The sequence below is a fragment of the Mytilus californianus genome, unplaced genomic scaffold (genome assembly GCF_021869535.1).
Source record: "Mytilus californianus isolate M0D057914Y unplaced genomic scaffold, xbMytCali1.0.p SCAF_1, whole genome shotgun sequence".
NCBI lineage: Eukaryota > Metazoa > Mollusca > Bivalvia > Mytilida > Mytilidae > Mytilus > Mytilus californianus.
The window spans coordinates 36,869,389-36,893,292 of NW_026262581.1; the positions used below are offsets into that span (position 1 = coordinate 36,869,389).

General features: G+C 31.7%; 1 protein-coding gene and 1 long non-coding RNA gene across 4 annotated transcripts in view; one reads left to right on the forward strand and one right to left on the reverse strand.

Annotated features, from left to right (window-relative positions):
* LOC127701548 (inositol 1,4,5-trisphosphate receptor type 1-like) overlaps positions 1-23,904 on the reverse strand; it is a 405,533-nt gene that overhangs the window by 235,067 nt on the left and 146,562 nt on the right. For all 3 annotated transcript variants that reach the window (XM_052205488.1, XM_052205479.1, XM_052205470.1), the window contains 3 exons: positions 16,379-16,534; positions 2,759-2,909; positions 509-656 (listed from right to left, as the gene is read on the reverse strand). In XM_052205488.1, coding sequence (XP_052061448.1) covers positions 509-656; positions 2,759-2,909; positions 16,379-16,534 — 455 coding nt within the window. The remainder of the gene's footprint in view (positions 1-508; positions 657-2,758; positions 2,910-16,378; positions 16,535-23,904) is intronic.
* Positions 12,470-23,904, forward strand: part of LOC127703865 (uncharacterized) — a 121,063-nt gene continuing 109,628 nt past the window's right edge. Inside the window, exon 1 of the long non-coding RNA XR_007983092.1 lies at positions 12,470-12,956. This is a non-coding gene — a long non-coding RNA (uncharacterized LOC127703865). The remainder of the gene's footprint in view (positions 12,957-23,904) is intronic.

Consider the following 23,904-nt stretch of genomic DNA (forward strand, 5'->3'; position numbering starts at 1 on the left):
AGTAAAGACAAACTTGACCTTTGAGTTGTCATTATACTCTCATGTGCCAAAAATCATCTTAAGATCTGCAGTCATTAGAAAAGTCTGGAGAAGTGCATTTTTCATGAAATTTCTTTTTAAAGTACTTGCCCTTAATTCTGCAAAATGTAAACTTGATAATTAATGTAAGTCATTATTATACACTTATATATCAAAAGTAAGAACAAAATGTCCTGTTCACTGTTTAATTGCAGAGAGACAGAATGAAGGATGATGGTAACACTTTATTCCGAACCACTTAATTGTGGAAGCATAAAAAAACAAATAAATGTTGAAACCAAAATTGCTCTGGTAACACTAGGTAAAAATATACGTCAATTCACCTGAATTAAGCTGCTTCACACAAGGAATATTGATTTTAATGAACAATACTGAAATCACACCACTAGATAAAATTCAAACATTATAGACAAACTATAAGAAAACTAGTTAAAACTTGAATGTCATATGGTGTTTACAGTTTTCTTACCTTCACCTGTTGCAGTAGTCATAGCAACAGGAGTTATATGTTTCTCAGGTACATAATCTAAGATACTAAGCAGAGTTTTCGTCAGTCTCAATAAATCACTAAAGGAGTAAAATCCAAAATATATCAACTGTTTGGCTAAATTCACAACCTACAATATGAAAACACAAATATTTATTTGTTGAAGTACAAGAAACAAAGTTAACACACTTGATATTAATAATATTACTAATTTTGGTAGTTTAACAGTTGTTCTATTAAATACATAAATACAATAGAAACAAATTCTATAAGATTACAATCTTTCAAAACTGGTAGGAAAAGATATAAGCAATGCAGAAAATTGTTCAACTATTAGAGATATATAATTAAGTAACTGAAAATCTAGAATTTCATTGTTCAAATTAAGAAGAACATGCTTCTTTATTTGGGAAATGGAACTATCTTTGATTGCACTTTCTTTTTGTACTAATATATTCAATCTAAATGTGACAAAACAGAAGCCTTCTGTAATTACAATTTAAACATCCATCCAATGTAGAAGGTAATAATGGTCCAAAGGTTAACAAAGGATAAAACAATCAGATGTGCATCTTCAACAAATTGATGGTGATTGGTTTAAGCAAAATAGTTACATGTGCAAAAAAATGTATTTCTGTCTTTGTGAAACATAACAGTCAACCAACTTGTGATGGCATCCATTAAATTTTCAAAGAGTTGATTTTAACTTCATCACCTTTAACTCTTGGTTTAAAAGCTACAATGTAAGTAGTAGCCCTCTATCAAGGAAATCTTGACAGGTAATGCAAGCTCTGGAATATCTTATCAAGTGGGAGATATATACTCCATATGTAGGCACTATTGAAATCATCTCATATGTCATAAAGTTTTGTTCTCAAGTGACCCTCATTGACAATTCCAGAAGAAAAGTCAAGATATGAGACAGACTTAACTGTATCTGTTGTAATTCCTTTATTTCAAGTTGGAAAGATGCGTTCAACATAGTCACCACACTTTGAACTATTTATTTAGAGGACATCATTTATATAGTGGAATGTGAAGTTAAAGGCAAACGCTAGCTTCTTTTTCATTTTTCCAAAGAAGCTACTATATGAAGTCTGCCTCATATAAATAAAGGAACAAGTTGTCAAGAAGAGTTGGTTCCCATAGGAATACTAATTGTTTGTTGAAAATCATGTCCTTCAAATGTAACAAATTTGTTGTCGATCAAGCGTTTTGATAATGTCAGTTTCACAGAAATTTTGTTTGAAGCCAAGTGTTTTTTTTTTTTTTTACAAAGTACAGTTTATCCCTCCTTTAGAAAAGCTACTCTATTCATTTTTAAGAAACAAAATAGGACCAATTCTTTCAGTTTGGAATGGGAAATACTTGTGTAAAGGTAGAATAGTTGAATACTTAAATACTATTGAAAGAGGAAAGAGACTTAGAATGTATGTACTCTAACAGATGTTTGGAAAATATTTTAGTATTCACATCTGATTCAGGAGCAGGTAGTTTAGCAATAACTTTGAAGTCCGGCTTTGATTGCTGATAGAATGATGTTAATGATTTAGAAAGAGGTTTCATGGAGCACTTGGATGACCTGGCAATACAACCTATTTGTAAGGACACTTATGTAATTTAGGTATCCAATACAGTGAAGAAAGACCTGGTGCTTCATCTTTGGTTGACATTACAAAGGAACATAGAGCAGACCTATGAATATTTATTTACACACAAAAACAACGTTGTTTGGGGCTTTATTTACAGGAACAACAACATATCTATCAACATATCATGGAGGTAGGACAGGTGTTAGCAACATTTGGGTCTTTAAAGATGGATGTAGCATGTGAATTCATAGACCCATTCAGTTTTTTAATTCTAATTTGTATCGACGACCTCACAGCCTTAACCAATTTGGAACGAGTGTCTATGTCTTCTTTTTCGCGTTTAGCCTATTGTCTGGCATAATCCTTGACTAAATCCATCAGTACTTTGAGGTTGTATTTCCAACTGATGGATTTAGGCTCATGATATTTTGGACCTTTCGATAACACATTTTGCAGAGAAATGTTGTTAACAATGTTCAAATTTTGTACACCAAAAATGTACACAGTTACCAGTATTTCGAATTTAATTTATGGTAAACTATTTTGATTATATTTCACATGGCATAACTGTTAGTTGATCATATGTTTATATTTCTATACATTCAAATTCAATGACTATAAATTTATTGAGAAATGTTACCTCAAATGTGAGTTTATTTTGTTTCATATCTGAGAAGGACCATTTCTCTTCAACAACTTTTGTTAAATAGTCTTCTACAAACATTATGGTCTGTGAAAATCTTGGCTTAACCTTTTCCTTTTCTGGATCTTTGCTGACATTTGATTCATAGCTGGAAAAAAAATCAAAGATTGACATTAGATTATCAATCTTTTTCTCTAATTTACATAACATATCCTACAAACATTTTAGATGAAGTATATTCTGCTAGATTTTACAAAGATTAAATTGTGATCACTGAAGTATTTTCCTTCCACTGGCACTTTTGTTATACACTACACCAATGAAATGACAGAACCTACAGGGAAAAAGTGAAGATCCAAAAAGCCAAAGCCTTTGGACTCAAACATGCTGAGTAACAGTTTACAGCACCCATCCATTACAAAGAAAATTATACATATATATGTTCTAGGGCATTCACATAGTGCAGGCGGTATTGCCATGATGTCACAGAAGCAAGGGTTAGAATCCCACCAAGGAAAGAACAAAAAATTTGCAAACACAAATTTGCAGATCATACATATTTGGGCTATTAAGTTTGAGACGAATTATCTATATAAGTGCCTAGAAAATCAACCTAACAATGTTAGAGTAGATCTGATTCTTTACTTCCTCCCCAAACGGGGCTGTAACCTTTACCTTTTCTTTTAACTTCTATGGCAACACCGCCCAGCATTGCAAAGCTGCCTTATCCCCTCCTCTTGAACTACAGCTGATAAAATCAGTTTCATTTTGGAAGATGTTACATTCTTGTCATATAATTTTGTAGTGTAGTTAACAGACTAGAATCTTGACACTTAATAGTGAACAGAAACAAACTGAACTTTAAAGAAAATAAGCTTATTCCTGACTTCATAAATATATTTAACATTTCTGACATACTCTCAATTCATAAATTATTGCGATGATTTTATAAATGTGACAAAAATGTGACAGTATCAGTTTCACAATAATAATAAACTGCTTCGCTGAGCGCAGCTGGATACGCCTGCAGAGGTCCAACCCTGAACAGTTGGGGCAAAAATGGACACAATATACAAGCTTGATACAGGTCTGAATTTGGATTGTAATTAAATATTTGATATAATATAGGTTTCTGAATAAATGTAGATAAAGAACTTGAAATTGGTTATATGAAAGATTTCTTGCTGTTGTGCAATTCACTGTGCTGTTGCGCAATACTTAGTAAATCTGTTGTCAGACTATAAACAAATAAAATCTTATAACTCTGAAATGTAAAATCGAAAATTTATAAAAATCAAAAGGGAGCTTACAAAAATAGATATAAACAATTTACCAAAGTCTCATAAAAAATGCTGAAAGCATTTTTGAATTATTGTCTGAAAACTGGAAAATCCCCTTTTTTGTAATGAATAAAACTCCATAAATATATATTCTGAAATTTATAAAAATTAAAAGGGAGCTCATGTCGATAGAAATAAACAATTCACCAAAGTTTCTTGCAAATTGGTGTTTTTGAGTTATTGTCTGAAAACTGGAAAATCCCCCCTTTTTTAATGAATAAACGGGCGTATAAAAACTTACATCATAATTTAAGTAGTGATTTTCCTTCACAAAGTTTGGCAATCACATTAATTAGATCTAGCATTGTTACCAGTAATCAGGGATTCACAATAAGAAAAGTACACACATTAATTTCTGAATTTACAGTAGTTAATACCACTAATATCATAAGTTTTGTCACAACTTTCATCTAACATCTCATTTTATCAGACGTCATAATTTATAATTCAGTTAAATCTGAAAAGTACCATCTATGTCTTCATAACCAACTATATCAGTCCTATCAGGACCGATAACTCTGTCGATAAATATTGGCGGGTATACAATGTTGTTGAAATAGATATAAGAAGATGTGGTATGAGTGCCAATGAGACAACTCTCCATCCAAGTCAAAATTTATAAAAGTAAACCATTATAGGTCACAGTACGGTCTACAATAACACCTTTTTGTACACAAGTTAAAATTTCAATATCGATTTTTTTTTTTATGCCTGGATTTTGCTTAAAATATTGAATTAAGAAAATAAATGACAAAAATCATATGTAATGAAGTCTCGTTTAATTTTCTATGAAATAAAAAAATCTATTAAATATAAAATTTGAATCAGAGTATTTCTTTAAAACAATTACCGTGAAACAATAATATTTGATTTATTTTTTTTAAAGCAAAAATCAACTTATCGAAGAATTTTTCATAATATTCATATCTTCTTAAAGTTCTTTATGATGTATATTTCTTCAGTTGTGTACACGGGAAAGAGAAATTTTGTTTGTACATTTCAGAATACTTTTGTATATCACAAAATCTAAACTCTGGAAATACATGTATAAACAGGGATGTTAATGTCACCTGGTGGCTTTTGGTTTGACATGATTCCTTTACATTACCTGACAATTTGTTGTTATGTAACATTATAACCTAAATCCGAGTTCACCTGTTCGTCAAGGGACATTCAATTTTAAAGGTACAGAACATTTATCTATTGTTGGGCATTATTTTTTTCTCTCGAGACGAAAACATTTTTTTCCTAAAAAGAATATATATATATTTTTCTAAATAAAGATAAATTATACAGAAAAAAGTGAAAAAACCTTTAAAAAAAAGTGAAAAAATAATTTTATTATTAATTTCAGTGTTAATTTTTTTCTGGGAACAGTATATATCCTTGGAACAATATATCTGTCAAAATAAATGTTCCTGTTATTTTTTTCACATCGCACTTGAAATAATTTATTTTTTATCAAGAAATTTTGAAATCAAACATATCAAAATATCAACAAAGAAAATAAAAGAAACAGCACAGATTCTGCATGAAAAATACACGATGATTAAAAATACATGCGACATTTCTAAACACATCTGCCATTTTGAAAAATCTTGAAAAATCACTTTTTTAAATCGATGTGGGACGTAATTTGCCCTAAAATTAAACTGTTTTAAGTAGAATATTTCGCCAGATATATGTTTTAATATTCACAATCGAGTTGCAAAGTATTACTTTTATTTACAGACTTTGTGAATTTGACGTACAAGTCGACATGGGGTCGCTAGATTTACCATTGAGTCCACAGGGAAATGACGAGAAAAAGTACGATTTTTACGAATCTCCAGGGACATTTTTTAATCAAAAATTAAACTGTCAGAACCAACATTTTTAGGTAGAATTATGTTCGAATACCAAGGATATAGTTGCAAAAGTTAGAAAACGGGTCAGGTTAATGAGAAAATTGAACTTCATTGAAGCACCTATGCAATTTATATGGGACAAAATGACTCAAAATGGCGGCTCGCTATACGTCACCAAAGTCACGTGATGTCTTAATTAGTTGGATAAGTGCTTCATACTTCAAAATTTGGAAAACATTTTTGAAATTTGATAAAAGTGAGTAAATTGAAAACACCTAAAATGGAACTATCATTTATCTTATAAGAGTTGCATTAATATATAGATGATTTAAAGATTTATTTGTAAAATGCAATTTTCATAAAGAAAATAAGAAAAAGCCAAAACAAAATGCTACTCATGCTAAACAAGAGGCTCAAAGGAACCTGGTTTTATTTTGCCCAAACAGCAAAACTAGGCTTTTCGTCACAACTGAAGTAATAACATATGGAATATATCAGGCAAGCTTGGTTTCAATTGGTTCAGCCTTTCTCAAGAACAACTTTTCATAACTTTAGTCAATCAGAAATTAGAAAAGGACATGGTTCCCATGTTTGTTGACAAAATGGCACCAAAGCAACAACATTGTAAAGAACCTTAATAGAAACATTGAATGCCACAGCTATCTTATGTGGCACTCTGACATTACGTGATGTGGTTTTATCATTACTTGAAGATATTTTGTTATAATATGATAAGGATTTGACATTTCTTAAATGTTTTGATATTACTCAATATGGTATCGTCATTACTTAACATGCCTAATGATGTAATGTGGTTTTAACATTACTTGATTTGTGTGTGGCTTTACCTTATGTAGTTGTTTCATTACATTAATTGATAAGACTTTATCACTTTTCAATGTTGTAATGACGTTACTCAATGTGGTTTTAATATTGATCTATGTGGATTTAACGATTTTGATCAGGCTTTAACATTACATGTTGTTCGTATTTAAATTTTTAATACATGGTTTCACATAATGTCAGAGCACCTCATAAGACAGCTGTGGATTCCACAAGAACATCTCTGCCATGTTTTGATTCATTCTGTTCAGTGTAAATGGATCTAAAGAAGAAGTTCAAAAGGAGAAAAGGACAGACAACAGATGCTGAGTGATGGCAAAAGCTCAAATGACCTTTGACCAGGTGATCTAAAAATTATTTTCAACTGCAGAAATAAAGTTTTGACTCTTAGCATCATGTTGTTATTCATTCTGTTTGTAATATTCATAAAATAAAACTCTAAATAAGAGTGCACATGCTGAAATGTCTTGCCTGCTTTACTTATCATGAATGAATTTATGTTGAAAGCCTGAAGTATGAAGGTTTTACTACAAGTTTCACATAAATTTAACATTATCAATGATACATGTAAATGAGGTCAAGGTCAGATAAACTCTGCCAGACAGACATGTACACCTTACAATCATACCATACACCAAATATAGTTAGCCTATTGCTAATAGTATCTGAGAACAGACCTGATTACGAAAAAATTGAACATTGACCAATGAACAATAGAAATGAGGGCAAGGTCAGATGAACCCTGCAAGACAACATGTACACCATGAAATCATGCAATACACTCAATTTAATGTTGACCTTTTCCTTATAGTATCTGAGAAACAGACATAACCATGAAAATGTAAATGAGGTCCAAGTCAGATGAACCCTGTCAGTTGGTTTATTTCTTGAGTACTAGAAAAGGCAGATTATAAACAGCTGTGTTATGGATGACACAGTCAACCATTGTAGACTTGTATTGTACGGTCCCACATCCTGTTCATAGGAACTTCATACTTATATCTAGGAATTACACAAGGTCATGTTTTTTTCTCAGACTGTTTACAATGTCTTGATACTTAATCGACTGGATATGTTCTGATTGATATTTTAGTCTAGGAAACATGATTTATTTATTATTTGTACAAGCATTCATTAACTGTGAATACTCTCAGATAGGTACTTTGGGTCTTTAATCTTTTTGAGAGTTGGATTTTGTGCTTTTTGTGAATCTGATGAGTCAAGCCTTTTTTAACTTATTTTTACAGTTTGTTCTTATGTTGAGCTGTTACCCACTGTCCAAGGTTGGGGAGGGTTGAGCTCTTGCAAACATGTTTAACACCACCACATTCTGTAAGTCAAACTTAAGTCATGCTCATAAACTCAATGGACTCATGCTCACTTATCAAATGCTATGTCTAATAATATTTTGTTAATGAGTAACATACTTCTCACTGCTAGCTGCATGTACATCATACCTATATATACAAGATAACACCACAAAAACTGGTATTAGTTCTTTACTTGATGATTGTTTAGATTAATTCATTAAGCATCATTTTACATAACACAATTGTGTCAGACATAACATCTTATCTTAGACATTCTGCAGCAAATCACTGAATAAAGCTCATCAAAAAAGTTTTCAAATAACATACAGTTAATAAGGCATGAAAGTAAATAAAAGCTAATATTGTGAATGACTTTTTATCATGAAGTTATTTAATACACTTAAACCTTACAGGACATCATACATCCTATATATCATGCATTACACATGAAATAAAATTGATTGACATATGAACTTAATGAATCAAAGCCAAAGAAACATTACAGTGGTCATCCATAAATATCTTGCCTGTACTTATCTTTCTCACACTAAGTATGATTGTGACCAGGTAAGATCCAGATGCTTATTTATTACATTTTGTAAACAAGAGGCTCCAAGGAGCATGTATTACTCACTCTGCATTTTTGTATAACATTGTCAACAAGTTTTTCTATGACATTTATAATAACAGCAAAATATTATTTGGTGTAAGTTAGTCACTCATATATCAATGTTTAACATGGAAAGAGATACAAACAGAATTTGGCAGTTTTTGCATTTTCTGTAAATGCACAGTTTGAATGCCTTCAACAAATGTCAGACAAATACATCAATACCAATACCTCACAGTCTAATGTCTTGTTAACTACTGTAGAAAAAATTGAATATGTTTATTATACTTTCTGAATTTCATATTCACCAGGACAAAATTGGCCTAATCATACCTTTGTAAAAACTTATATAAAACACAATGACATGGTAATTTTAAAAGGCAAAAATTACCATATCCATGAGGATATATACAAAGTTTCGTTGAGAAAAAATCATTAATTTCAAATTGCAGATTTATTCTGATAGAAAAATGTTCAAAGCTCTATTTAAATGAAATCCTAATTCTTAAAAGAAGCACTAAGGGTTCTATTTGGGCTAAAAATTGAAGTATTATGTACTAATTTTGTGATTTTGCAAAAAGATAATATGTATGTAAAATGTTTAAACAGTAAAGAATTTCAAATATTATGAATATGCATTGAAATTTTACAGTCAGAAGATAATATAAATTAAATTTTTCTATATCCTCGTGTATTGTATTTTCGACCTACTAACATATTTCTCCGAATTTCCCTTTTATATGTTTGAACATATAGACATGCCTAATATTTTGAGAGTCACTAGTATACTTGTGCATAAAATAATTGTATCTGAAATATATTTCGATTTTAAATTATTTTTTTTATTTGAGTTCATTAGATCGATGGCACGTTTGTTGACAAAAAATAGCGTTTTGTGTTTTCGACCTAGCTAAGAAACTGGTCCAAAGTCGGAAGGGACATGTCGTTTATATCTTTATTTGACTAGTTGTACACATTTCACATGAGGCACTTTATAGGTTACAATACACCATTAGATTTTATGGGCGCAGCCATTTTATGAGCATAACATGGTATTCAGAATTAAGAGTATAGCTAATCCTGATTGGTTGATATGTGCGCCCGTTATTTTTTGTTATTAGAGACTTCGTGCATTCTGCATTATACCAAAGGCCAAATAAATTATTTTCCTTAGCCCTAACGGAACTGAGATGTCTTTTAAACGCTAGGATGAGACACGTATTTTTAAGTGCAAAATTGATAGGCATGGGAGATAAGTACAAATTACGCTAAGAAAAGCAACGCGAACCTATATTTTTTGGACCAAAAAATACTGTCCTAATAACTTTTCTTTAATTCTAGCAAGGTTTTGTTAAAAAAATCAACTTTCTGAAGTCTGTATCTCGAAAAAGGCTATCATTGTCGCCTATGGGGAAATTAATTGTTTATTTCAATCTATACAGCGTCGACATTTCTTTATCATAGTGCTCAAAAAGTGTCAAAAACAGTAATTTTACTTGATATTTGATGTGAAACCGTATTTTTTGGTGACAAATGAATTATTGATTAACTAGTCTTTAAGCTATAGTCCGTTTCATTTTTGTATTGCGTTTTACCTTAGAAACAAGGGTGGGTTCAACTTTTGACTTACTGTGAAGAGACTATGTCATTTTCTGAACTTCTGCTGATTTGTTTGAAAAAAGCACGTACACGTCTAGAGTTTGGATACACAAATCGATTTTTAAACATGACAATCTCGATCCAAGTGCTGTTATCGAAATTACTAAATTCAGTGAAAATGTACAGAAATGATCCCCTTCGAACATTGAAATGTTCACTCGAATGACAGACTATAAAAAAAAGAATGGGCATGACATTTTGTAGTTAACGAATAGTTTTCGATGTTTAAACACAAATATTTACACATTTTTCATATTTTGAAGTGCTATAGTCTGTTTCAAAAATGTACTTTTATACGAAAATGGTTTCATTTAAAACTGTTGTTCAAAATTCACCGTAGTAGTTACATATTGGATCCGTTTTGGTATCAATATAATCAGTACTTGATGACATACAAAGAATCATTGGAGAAAGTGGACATAATCTTCAGGCCCTTTTTAGCAGTACCGCATTTACTCAAAAAATCTGAAAAATTTTTTTCCCATTTTTTGACTGGGGTCACCTCTGATAAAAAATTGTGAAAATTCAGAGAGTAATGCCAGAACGTTTTGAAGATGATTTTTGTGTGGCATATATATTTGTGCATCTAACGAACTATGAATTGCATGATTCTAGAAAGTATTAAATACCGTATAGGTTACAATACACCATTAGATTTTATGGGCGCAGCCATTTTATGAGCATAACATGGTATTCAGAATTAAGAGTATAGCTAATCCTGATTGGTTGATATGTGCGCCCGTTATTTTTTGTTATTAGAGACTTCGTGCATTCTGCATTATACCAAAGGCCAAATAAATTATTTTCCTTAGCCCTAACGGAACTGAGATGTCTTTTAAACGCTAGGATGAGACACGTATTTTTAAGTGCAAAATTGATAGGCATGGGAGATAAGTACAAATTACGCTAAGAAAAGCAACATGAACCTATATTTTTTGGACCAAAAAATACTGTCCTAATAACTTTTCTTTAATTCTAGCAAGGTTTTGTTAAAAAAATCAACTTTCTGAAGTCTGTATCTCGAAAAAGGCTATCATTGTCGCCTATGGGGAAATTAATTGTTTATTTCAATCTGGAAGCAAGTTTGATCTTGTATACAGTCATTTTTTTGTTCAATACTTTAGTGAAGGCATTGTGGAGTGAGTATTATCTGTATTTCCACTGACAGACTGTTGTTTCTGTAAATTAAAATTAATCGATATTTTATTTTTTTAGTAAAAAGCTGTAAGGATCATGCAGATTTCCGTATTAAAAATAACTTTAAGTATTACAACTAACCACCTGACAGTCATGTGACTTAATGACCTGGATGTAAACTTCTCGTGCAAAAAGTCCCCCTGCCATATTTCTAGAATATTTGTTTATTTTTTATAGATTCTTTTTGAAGGTAAAAATAGTATTAGTAAAAGGGTACACAAATGTGATATCAAATAATAAAACGTAAATACTTAATTCCATTAACTTTACTTGGAACATCTTAACCACCACAAGGTATTATTTGATATTGCTACTTACTATAGCAGCCGAATATGACGTCACATGGACATGCGCAGCATACAGGAAGTGAACGTAGAATTAGGTCGAAAACATAAGACGGTCGAAAACACAATACGAGACGATATAAAATGAAAAAAAATGTATATTTTGACACACACTTAGGAGAGGAAAATATGAAGCACATATAAAATAATTATATTAACATGACAGTTGTTGTTCAGATAGACAAACAAGAATACATGTTTTGTTGTGGTAATTTAAAGTATCAGAAAACAATAGGCAGGTGTCTGACAGATTAAACAAGAGAATCTCAAGAGCCTGAATTTTTCACCTGGTTAAAAATATGACATTTTGATATTTTTTTTCTTTATTGCAATCAGTAAAGGTTGCTTATTTGTAGATGTTATTAAGTAGCATTTTTGAAGGTCTTGTATTGATAATATTTTTTTACTGTTTACAATTTATACCTATCTATTTAAGTTTTTGAGAGTTTTTTTTTAAAACAGCATTTAATGGCAATAAATCCTATAACTAGTGTGAAAATTTGGCCATGTTGACTTCCTTTTAGATCTTATTTTGCTGATCTTTATTGCGTAATCCATCTAATGTCAAATCAGCATTTAGGTCATGAAATATTTTTTTACAGAAATAATTTTGGCCGTTTCATTGATGATCAGTTTTTTAATTGCCTTTTAGCACTATTTTCTTTGTTTTGCATTGCTTTTCTGGTAAAAAGTCTGCCACTCAGGTATAGTATGATAACGCTGAGGTCCATCCTAATTACTCTATTAATGCCTACGGGAGATATTCGCTAATTATAGCTTACCTGTGTTGTCATAGGTATCTGACAGTAGTGATCAAGCTCAGAACTAATATTATAAAGAAATTCTATTCCTTGACAAGTTACTTCATTATCTAATAACTTTTCAGCAAAGACAATCGCCAATTCCTGAGAAATGTACAGTTTTTATTCATTAAAACTCTTTTGATTTTAATCCATTGCATTCCATAAATTGTTCTTGAATGTTTTTAGAAATTTCATGAAGAATAAAATGCTTCGCTGGGGCGCAGCTTGATACGACTGCAGAGGTCGAACCCTGAACAGTTGGGGCAAGTATGGACACAACATTCAAGCTTGATACAGCTCTGAATTTGGATTGTTATTAAATATTTGACACAGCATAGGTTTCTGACACAGAAAGAATGTGGTCTAAAAACTTGAATTTTTTTAATTTACCTATTATGGTCCAATGTCCAAAATCAAAATACATGGTTAGATTCAGCATATCAAAGAACCCCATATATTCAATTTTTGTTAAAATCAAACAAAGTGTAATTTTGGACCCCAACTTGGACAAACTTGAAAACTGGGCCCATAATCAAAAATCTAAACACATGTTTAGATTCAGCATATCAAAGAACCCCAAGAATTCAATTTTTGCTAAAATCAAACTAAGTTTAATTTTGGACCCTTTGGACCTTAATGTAGACCAATTTAAAAAACGGGACTTAAAATTAAAAATCTAAATACACGGTTAGATTTGGAATATCAAAGAACCCCAATAATTCAATTTTTGATAAAATCAAACAAAGTTTAATTTTGGACCCTTTTGACCTCAATATGAACCAATTTGATAGCGGGGCCCACAAATAAAAAATCTAAATTCATGGTTAGATTCAGCATATCAAAGAACCCCATATATTCAATTTTTGTTGAAATCAAACAAAGTGTAATTTTGGACCCCAACTTGGACCAACTTGAAAACTGGGCCCATAATCAAAAATCTAAACACATGTTTAGATTCAGCATATCAAAGAACCCCAAGAATTCAATTTTTGCTAAAATCAAACAAAGTTTAATTTTGGACCCTTTGGACCTTAATGTAGACCAATTTGAAAACTGGACCCAAAATTAAAAATCTAAATACACTGTTAGATTCGGCATAACAAAATAAATAAATGTGATCAAAGATTTTACAAATCTAATGCGCCATACTGTGCAATTAAAGATTACTTCTTGAAATTTTTCAATATTTGAAATTTGAAAAAAAAATAATATTTGAAGAATAATTCTTTTTAATTTCTGAAATCTGAAATGAGAAAAAATTGACCCCCCACAACTTCTTTTTATCCCCCCCCCCCCTTTTTTCCCCCAAAAAATTCTTTCCCTCATGATATGGTCATAATCTCAATTCAAATTTCCAATGGAGTTGGCAACCATAATTACCCATTTAAATTTACCATGGTGCTAACTTAATCTATTTTATAATAGAATTAATAAACTGCTTCGCTGAGCGCAGCTAGATACGCCCGCAGAGGTCCAACCCTGAACAGTTGGGGCAAAAATGGACACAATATTCAAGCTTGATTCAGGTCTGAATTTGGATTGTAATTAAATATTTGACATATTATAGGTTTCTGAATAAATGTAGTCAAAGAACTTGAAATTGGTTATATGAATTGAATTTATATTCAATTAAAGATTTCTTGCTGTTGTGCAATACTTAGTATATCTGTTTTCAGACTATAAACAAATAAAGTTCAATTTATTCTCAATGTCATATTAGAAATTTATGAAAATAAAAAGGGAGCTTACATCAATAGATATAAACAATTCACCAAACTTTCATGAGAATTGGTGACAGCAAATTTGAGTTATTGTCCAAAAACTGGAAAATCACCCCTTTTTTTAATGAATAAAACCCCATAACTCAGAAATGTAAAATGTAAAATTTATAAAATTCTAAAGGGAGCTTACATCAATACATACAAACAATTCACCAAATTTTCATAAGAATTGCTGAAAGCATTTTTGAGTTTTTGTCCGAAAACTGGAAAATCCCCCCCTTTTTTATGAATAAAACCCTGTAACTCGGAAACGTAAAATCTAAAATTTATAAAAATCAAAAGGGAGCCCATGTTAATAGATATAAACAATTCACCAAAGTTTCATGAGAATTGGTGACAGCAGTTTTGAGTTATTGTCCAAAAACTGGAAAATCACCCCTTTTTTTAATGAATAAAACCCCATAACTCAGAAATGTAAAATGTAAAATTTATAAAATTCTAAAGGGAGCTTACATCAATACATACAAACAATTCCCCAAATATTCATAAGAATTGCTGAAAGCATTTTTGAGTTTTTGTCCTAAAACTGGAAAATCCCCCCTTTTTTTATGAATAAAACCCTGTAACTCAGAAACGTAAAATCTAAAATTTATAAAAATCAAAAGGGAGCTCATGTCAACAGATATAAACAATTCACCACAATTTCTTGCAAGTTGGTGAAAGCATTCTTGACTTATTGTCCGAAAACTGGAAAATCCCCCTTTTTTTTAATGAATGAAACCCCATAACTTGGAAACGTAAAATCTAAATTTTATAAAAAACGAAAGGGAGCTCACGTCAATAGATATAAACAATTCACCAAAGTTTTATGCAAATTGGTTAAAGCATTTTTGAGTTAATGTCCGACATGTTGATGACGGACAGACGGACGGACAGACGGACGGACGGACGGACGGACAGACGGACAACGGTATACCATAATACGTCCCGTAAACGGGCGTATAAAAATATAGTGTCAAATCTTTCATATGGATTTTTTTGTAAAAAAAAAAAATGCAACATTTGCAGATATTTTTACTGGTCTTCCTTTATAAATATGCATTTCTTTAAACATAATTTAAAAGCAGTGTAAGGGAAGTAACCAAAACGTTGTATTTGGATTACCTCCCTTACACTGTTTTAGAATATCTTTATTGTTCATTAACCATTACTTTATACATAATTTAAAAGCAGTGTAAGGGAGATAATTTCAATGATGTATTTGATTTATCTCCCTTACACTGCTTTAAATTATGTTTTGTACTAAAGTATTTGTCCATTAACCAGGACAACCTTGTTTTCCCCCTTTTTTGCCCCTAATTCCTAAACGGTTTGAGCCATAACCCCCCAAAGCAAATCCTAACCATCCCTTTGTAGTATGGAAACTTGTAGTATAATTTCAGAGAGATCCATAAACCGTTCCACAGTTATTGTCTGGAAACTAGAAAATGCTTATTTTTGGCCCCTTTTTGGCCCCTAATTCCTTAACTGTTGGTACCATAACCCTCAAAATCAATCCCAACCTTCCTTTTGTGGTATTTAACCTTATGGTCAAATTTCAAAAAGATCCATTCACTTAAACTAAAGTTAGAGTGCGAAAACCAATGTGTCTTCGGACGACGACGACGCCGCCAACGTCATACCAATATACGACCACAAAATTTTTTTGCGGTCGTATAAAAATGAGGTGAAACCTTCAACATAACTTCATTAATGCCATGAATCAAGTATGAATTCGACAGTTTGAAAAAAGGACCATTACTTTCAAGTCATCTCAAAATGACCAAAATTAAATTTCTGGATTCTTGAATGCAATATAGCCCCTACTTCAGTTTAACCAGCTAATATTGTCTCAAGAAAAATCAGTAAAAAAAAACAACAAAATGATAATTTGAATGACTTACTCTTCTATTGAAATGGCAGTGGGAATTTCTGACCACAACCTTGCATATTTTACTGGCTTAATGATTTCCTGAGGGTCCCTGTCAACATGCATATGTAACATCAAACGACAGAATGAAGCTCGAAGATCAAATGGTAAAACATCATCTGACATACACCTGAAAAAAAAATTAAATTGTCGTCACTTACCTATCTTGCATATAAAATGAATGCGAGACCAAAAATTCAACATTAACATCAACAACTAAAACTAACATATATGAAAAGAATATGTCCTTGAACACATCTAACAAAACATGCTACAGTCGAACCTGTATTAAGCAGTCACTCTTGGGAAGTATTAAAAGTGACTGTTCAAGAGAGGTGACCTTTTAAATGAGGTTCGAAAAAAATTCTTATTCCGACATTGCCTATGGTCGGTATCTGGGCAAATTGTTTTAGTGTTATCAATCTGTAGAGTTATGGTTCTTGCGTCAGTAAATTAAATTATAGAGAATTCAGGCTGTAAATTTGAAGAAAACTTTCAAAATATTTTAATATTCGTGGAGAAATAAGTCGGTGACACGGTTTACAATGGAAACGGAAGGGAGTAGAACATGAGGAACTCACGAATTCACCTCATATTGCGCAATCTCGGTTGCAAACGGATTTCGATATTCATTTTGACTTCGATATTGAACACATTTATTTTTTGTCCTGATTATTTCAGTAGTTGAAAAATTAAAATGACCATTTTTAAAAGTTGAAATGGAGATTTCGTGCTACAAATAGGTGACCGCTGACCACGTTAGACAGGTGACAGCTGATTTGAGTTTAATTATATAGAGAAAACGTTTGGGAGAGTCTGAAAGTGGCCGTTGGAGGAAGATGACCGCTGAAAGAGGTGACCGTTAAGGCATGTTTGACTGTATTTTCAAAGGAGACAAGATACAATAGAAATTTATATATTTATCTGATACAGAAAGTAAATGGTCTGGATAGGCAAAGAATGAGTTTGTGAGCAGCTAGAACTGGTTCATACCCACCACTATTAATGCCCATGCCATGTGAGGCTGCCTAGAACATGTTTTTTGGGTTTTTTTTTTTTTGTATATCTATTTTTTTTTTTTGGAGGAGCTGGGTGTTCATGTTAGATGTGCCGTATTTTTGGTAAATACTATTATCCCTTTTTAAGTATTACATAGCTCTAGGGGGATATTTGTGAAGTGTGTTGACTTGAAACTCCACAAGTGTGTAGTGATCCTAAAATTTGTGTTTTTCAAATAATTTGTTACGGCATTCATGTCTTTTTAAGGTCAAGTTACAGTAAATGAGCTATGGCACAGATTAAATTTTGCTTACAACTTTGGCTCATTGAACTATTACTGAAAATTGAAAATAATGCATTTATCTACTGTAAATTCAGAAATTATTGCCAGATTTTTATTAATGCAAATAATACGACATCTTGAGTATCGCAATAATAAGAACTCATATTTTGATATCTGGTACATATATCTGCATGCAGCTTTTCCTAAAATCGCAATAATTAAACTCGCATTTTTGCTTATTTTTCAAAAATCGTTAACAATAAATACACGCAATAATTTCTAAATTAAAGTATTTTATTTTCTGCAATATCAACTGATTGAATTCTTTCAAAATAGGTGAAAAATGTTCTAAAATTTGTCTAAAAGTAATCAAATCTTCAATTTCAAATCTATCAATTTTCTTAAAACAAGAGTGCACATGCTGAAATTCCTGTTTAATTTATGATTGAATTTATGTTGAAAGTCTTTAATATGAAGGTTTCACTACAAGTATCACATAAGCTTAACATTATCAATGATCCATGACAATGAAGTCACAGTCAGATAAACCATGTTAGACAGACATGAACGCCTTACAATCATTCCATACATCAAATATAGTGGTTTTATAGCTTATAGTACCTGGGAAACAAATCAAACAACACAATCTTAACATTGACCATTGAACCATGAAAACAAGGTCAAGGTAATATGAACTCTGCCAGACAGACATGTACACTTACAAACATTTCATACACCAAACATAGTTGACCTATTGCTCATAGTAACTGATAAACTGACATAGCCACAAAAACCTTTCATTGACCAATGAACCATGAAAATGAGGTCAAGGTCATATGAAACCTGCCAGATAGAAATGTTCACCTTACAATTATTCCATACACCAAATATAATTGACCCATTGCTTATAATATCTGAGAAATAGACCATACTGCAAAACTAAATATTATCCAATGAACCATGAAAATGAGGTCATGGTCAGATGAAACATTCCAGTCAAACATTTACACCTTACAATCTTCCCAAACACCAAATATAGTTGACCTACTGCTTATAGTATCTCAGATTCAGACTTGACCACATAACTTTAATTTTGATCACTGATCCATGAAATGAAGTTGAGGTCAAGTTAAACCTACCTGACAGACATGTAAACCTTGCAAGGAACCCATTTACCAAATATAGTTATCCTAATATACATAATGAGAGAGTATTTCATTTAAGAAAAAAAACAGTTTTTTTTTCCAGCAGTCACTGAACCATGAAAATGAGGGCAAGGACAATGGACACATGACAGACGGAAACTTCGTTACATAAGGTATCTGGATACAAGGCATGGAGCATCCAGGTCTTCTAGCTTCTGAAATATAAAGCTTTAAACAAATGGTTCACGCTGGCAATGCTGACGGCAGATTGTAATTACCTATGTCTAGCAATCTGCCACTTTTGTTGCAGGCGAGACAAAAACTGTATGTTGTTGATACATAAATTTCCTGTTGTAATGAAAATAATAATAGGGTCAACAACTTTGCTTTCACAGTTTACATCATTGAAAGTGGTGTCAGGTGAAAAAATACCACAAAACATGGAAATAAAGGTAATGTCATCACCTTGTAAGCTGTTAAAAGTTGATTTTTGATGTTTTCAATACCAACTAGGTAACAGATTGGTTAATACACCAAAAAAGAAATAGGTGACCATATGATTATTTTATATCATTTAAACCAAAATTTATGTATCAACAACATATATTTTATTAAGAATAAATGGGGAATGTGTCCATGGGACACAGATGATGCCCCCGCTTGCATATAACCTTATAAAGGGATATAACTCAAGAACGGTAAAAGTGACTCTACCAAAATTCAAACTTGATCTGAGTTTTGTGGTAATAAGCATTGTCAATAAGTTTCATAATATTTGGTTGAGGCTAACTTAAGTTAGAGAACAGAAACCAAAAATTCAGCATTTTTTCCATTTCTAAAGGGACATATATCTAGAACGGTAAAAGTGGTACCACCAAAATGGGACTATTATACTAACGGGACTGGAAACCGTTACGCTGTTCAGTGTAGTTATACTCAAGATCACAGTCGTTAAAACGCGCGTGACGATACACCATATTGTTTTGACAGTGATACTGACAGAGTACTTGCTTGCATAATTTCTGTAAGTTGTTTTTATAGCTATTTACAAAGATAATCCTTTATGTAAACATGATTACAATTATGATAAAATATATTCCGATCGTTGACAGTTGTTATTAATCACCAAATCCCGCCTTAAATGTAAATAAAATGCTCCGCAGGGCGCAGCTTGATACGACGGCAGAGATCGAACCCTGAACAGTTGGGGCAAGTATGGACACAACATTCAAGCTTGATACAGCTTTGCATTTGGATTATGATTAAATATTTGACACAGCATAGGTTTCTGACACAGAATGAATGTGGTCTAAGAACTTAAAAATTTTAAATTGGACATTCACCTATCATGGTCCAATATCCAAAATCTAAATACATGGTTAGATTCAGCATATCAAAGAACCCCAAGAATTCAATTTTTGATGAAATCAAACAAAGTTTTATTTTGGACCCTTTTGACCTCAATGTGGACAAAATTGATAACGGGGCCCAAAAATCAAAAATCTAAATACATGGTTAGATTCAGCATATCAAAGAACCCCATATATTCAATTTTAGTTGAAATCAAACAAAGTTTAATTTTGGACCCCGATTTGGACCAACTTGAAAACTGGGCCCATAATCAAAAATCTAAATACATGTTTAGATTCAGCATATCAAAGAACCCTAAGAATTCAATTTTTGTTAAAATCAAACTAAGTTTTATTTTGGACCCTTTGGACCTTAATGTAGACCAATTTGAAAACGGAACCAAAAATTAAGAATCTAAATACACGGTTAGATTCAGCATATCAAAGAACCCAAATAATCCAATTTTTGATGAAATCAAACAAAGTTTAATTTTGGACCCTTTGGACCTCAATGTGGACCAATTTAAAAACGGGGCCCAAAATCCAAAAACTAAATACACGGTTAGATTCAGCATATTAAAGAACCCCAAGAATTCAAGAATAAAACCCCATTGAAATTGGTCAAGAAATAAGCAATTTATACGAAGTATCTTCTTTTGCACAATACTTGCAATTAAATATTTCTTGCTATTGCGCAATACTGTACAATTGACAATTTCTTGCTATTGCGCAATATTGTGCTATTGGATATTTCTTGCTATTGCGCAATACTGTGCAATTGAAGATGTCTTGCTATTGCGCAATACTGTGCAATTGAAGATTTCTTGCTATTGTGCAATACTGTGCAATTGAAAATTTCTTGCTATTGCACAATACTTATTATATAATAATTTACACATCCTGTTTGGTGTGTATCTCCTACCATATCATTATTATTTGCTTTTAAATATAAATCAGAAATAACCAACTTAAAATGGAAAATTTTAAAAGAAAAAAAAAAGGAAAAAAAAAAAATCCCCCCCCCCCCAAATTTTTTTTATGATTCATCACCCCCAAACTTAATCCTCACCTTCCCTTTGTGGTATGGTACCTTGCAGTACAATTTCAGAGAGATCCATACACTTGAACACAAGTTATTGTCTGGAAACTAGAAAAATGTGTTTTTTGGCCCCTTTTTGGCCCCCAATTCCTAAACGTTTCGGCAATTACCCCCAAACTCAATTCCAGCTTTCCCTTTGTGATATGGAACCTTGTAGTACAATTTCAGAAAGATCCATACACTTACACACAAGTTATTGTCATGAAACTAGAAAAATGCTTGTTTTTTGCCCCTTTTTTGGCCCCTAATTCCTAAAATTTTGAGACAATTACCCCCAAAATCAATCCCAGCATTCCTTTTGTGATATGGAACCTTGTGGTACAATGTCAGAGAGATCCATACACTAACACAGAAGTTATGTCTGGAAGTTACAAAAATGCTTATTTTTGGCCCCTTTTTGGCCCCTAATTCCTTTACTTTTGGTACCATAACCCCCAAAATCAATCCAATCCCCTTCCTTTTGGGGTATTGAACCTTGTGGTAAAATTTCATAGAGATCCATTCACTTAAACTCAAGTTAGAGTGCGAAAACCAATGTGTCTTCGGACGACAACGACGCCAACGTCATACCAATATACGACCACAAAAATTTTTTTGCGGTCGTATAAAAAGGCTCTTTTACAGCTATTCCTCCAAAATATAGGCATATTGAATAGGGGTAGATTTTCTCATAAATTGGACTGAAAATGCTTTGACAAACAAAGAAAACATCATTCAAACAGAACAGTTTCTTGGAAACATGGATAGCCAAGTACAAGCACTGTTAAAGTCACACTGATTCCCTTATAATAACCAGCTAAAAATGATTGTAAAATAAAACAATATTGTCTATATCTACATGTACCTATCCTATTTTTTTCTGCATGTTAGCTGAAAACATGTATTATATATATTGGCCTAAGATCAATTTCTATCCGGCTCAGCACATATTATACTTTTAAATAGGCGGTGGAAAAAAGGCGCATTGATTGATTTTTTGAATGTCCAGTGACAAGTATCATATGTCTGATTGCTCATTGAAATAGTAAATTTAATATGAGCTTGTGGTCTGTTTATCATAATATTATTATGAAAAGCTGTTTCTCAACACCATGAGTCACCATATGGACTATTATAATCATAATCATGATTATCATGATTATCATAATAATATACATGTAATTTAACCGGAAACATATATAAAATGCAAAACAAAGAATACAATAACTGCAGTTTTAAAAGTTTTTAAAGATGATTCATGTCTGTATTTCTTCTGCTGAAGTATATATGTAAACAAAATCTTAACATGTCCTTTTTCATTATGTTTTCTTCCTTTTTTTCTCTCGTCAATATAAAAATATTCTTTTCTGTTGAGTCATATGATTCTATCAGATAGAAAAGATTTCACATCAGATGTATAACAAGTTCAAAAATGTTATTTATTGTCAACTATTTGAACTTTTACTTGAGAATCACTTAAAAGATCCATTTATTAACTGTCATTTGTCCTCATTGTTGAAGCTTTAGCAAATGAAAAAAAAATACCATTAAATAATCTGATAATATCATTCATTTTTAAAAACAATAAATTATCATGCCAAAGTAAAAATAGCTAACTTATATTAATCAAACAATATTTTACAATCAAGTCAAATGAAACATGAAATTTCAATCTACATGTACCAGTATTTATTAGTATTGACCAGGCTGGTATTACGTATTTACCATGAAACCATGTATTTATATGGACACATTCTTGTTTTTTTTATATTCTGTCTATACATGTATTAAACTTTAAAGAATATTTGTATACATGTGTATTTTAAGAGATGTTATGTAAATCAATGAGACAGCAAACCCGCAACAAATGTTAACAACTTTGATTCAGTTATACTGAAATTACATGTTTTTGTATCATCAAATGTGTAACTTTTGATCAACTTATCAATGTAATTATGTACATGTAAACTCTATGCCCTTCGATGTTTCATTGTAATTTCTTTTTAATTAATATTACAGAACCTTTCTGGAGACTTCCCTGGTTAGATAGTATTGAAGATGATACTATGTACAAAGAGAGTGGGAAAAGTGGTGAAGTTGCTGATAGCGATGGCATTTTTGGTCATGAGTTTTATGTGATATTGGACAAAGCATACAAATACCACCATACTGTTAACCTAGAAGACTTTACTCATGTATCTTCATTTAAAACTGATGTATGGTTATATGACTATACAAAAATAAATGATTTAAAGCACTTCATCTATTTATTTACATACATTTGACATACAAGAGTTCACATTTGTTCATGAAAAAGTATTCACACATTTGTCTTGTCCTTCAGTACTTTGCGTAGAGGCTTGGATGAGGTAGAGTCAGGTTTGTCCTTTTTGTCATGTTGCATCTTAATCTGTTGTGTGACTGCATGTCCACGAATTGTTAAAAACAGGGAAATTATACGTTCTAGTATGTATCCTGAATGAACCGGGTCGAGACACAATTTACCAAAATAATGTTTGACCATAAATGCAGAAAGAATCTGTTCCTTAAGCCCCTGTTTGTCTAGTGTTTTAGAATTAATACCTGCTGTTGATATGTCACAAACTTGACGAAGGATGGTTTCAAACTCCCTTACCAAAAGGAAAA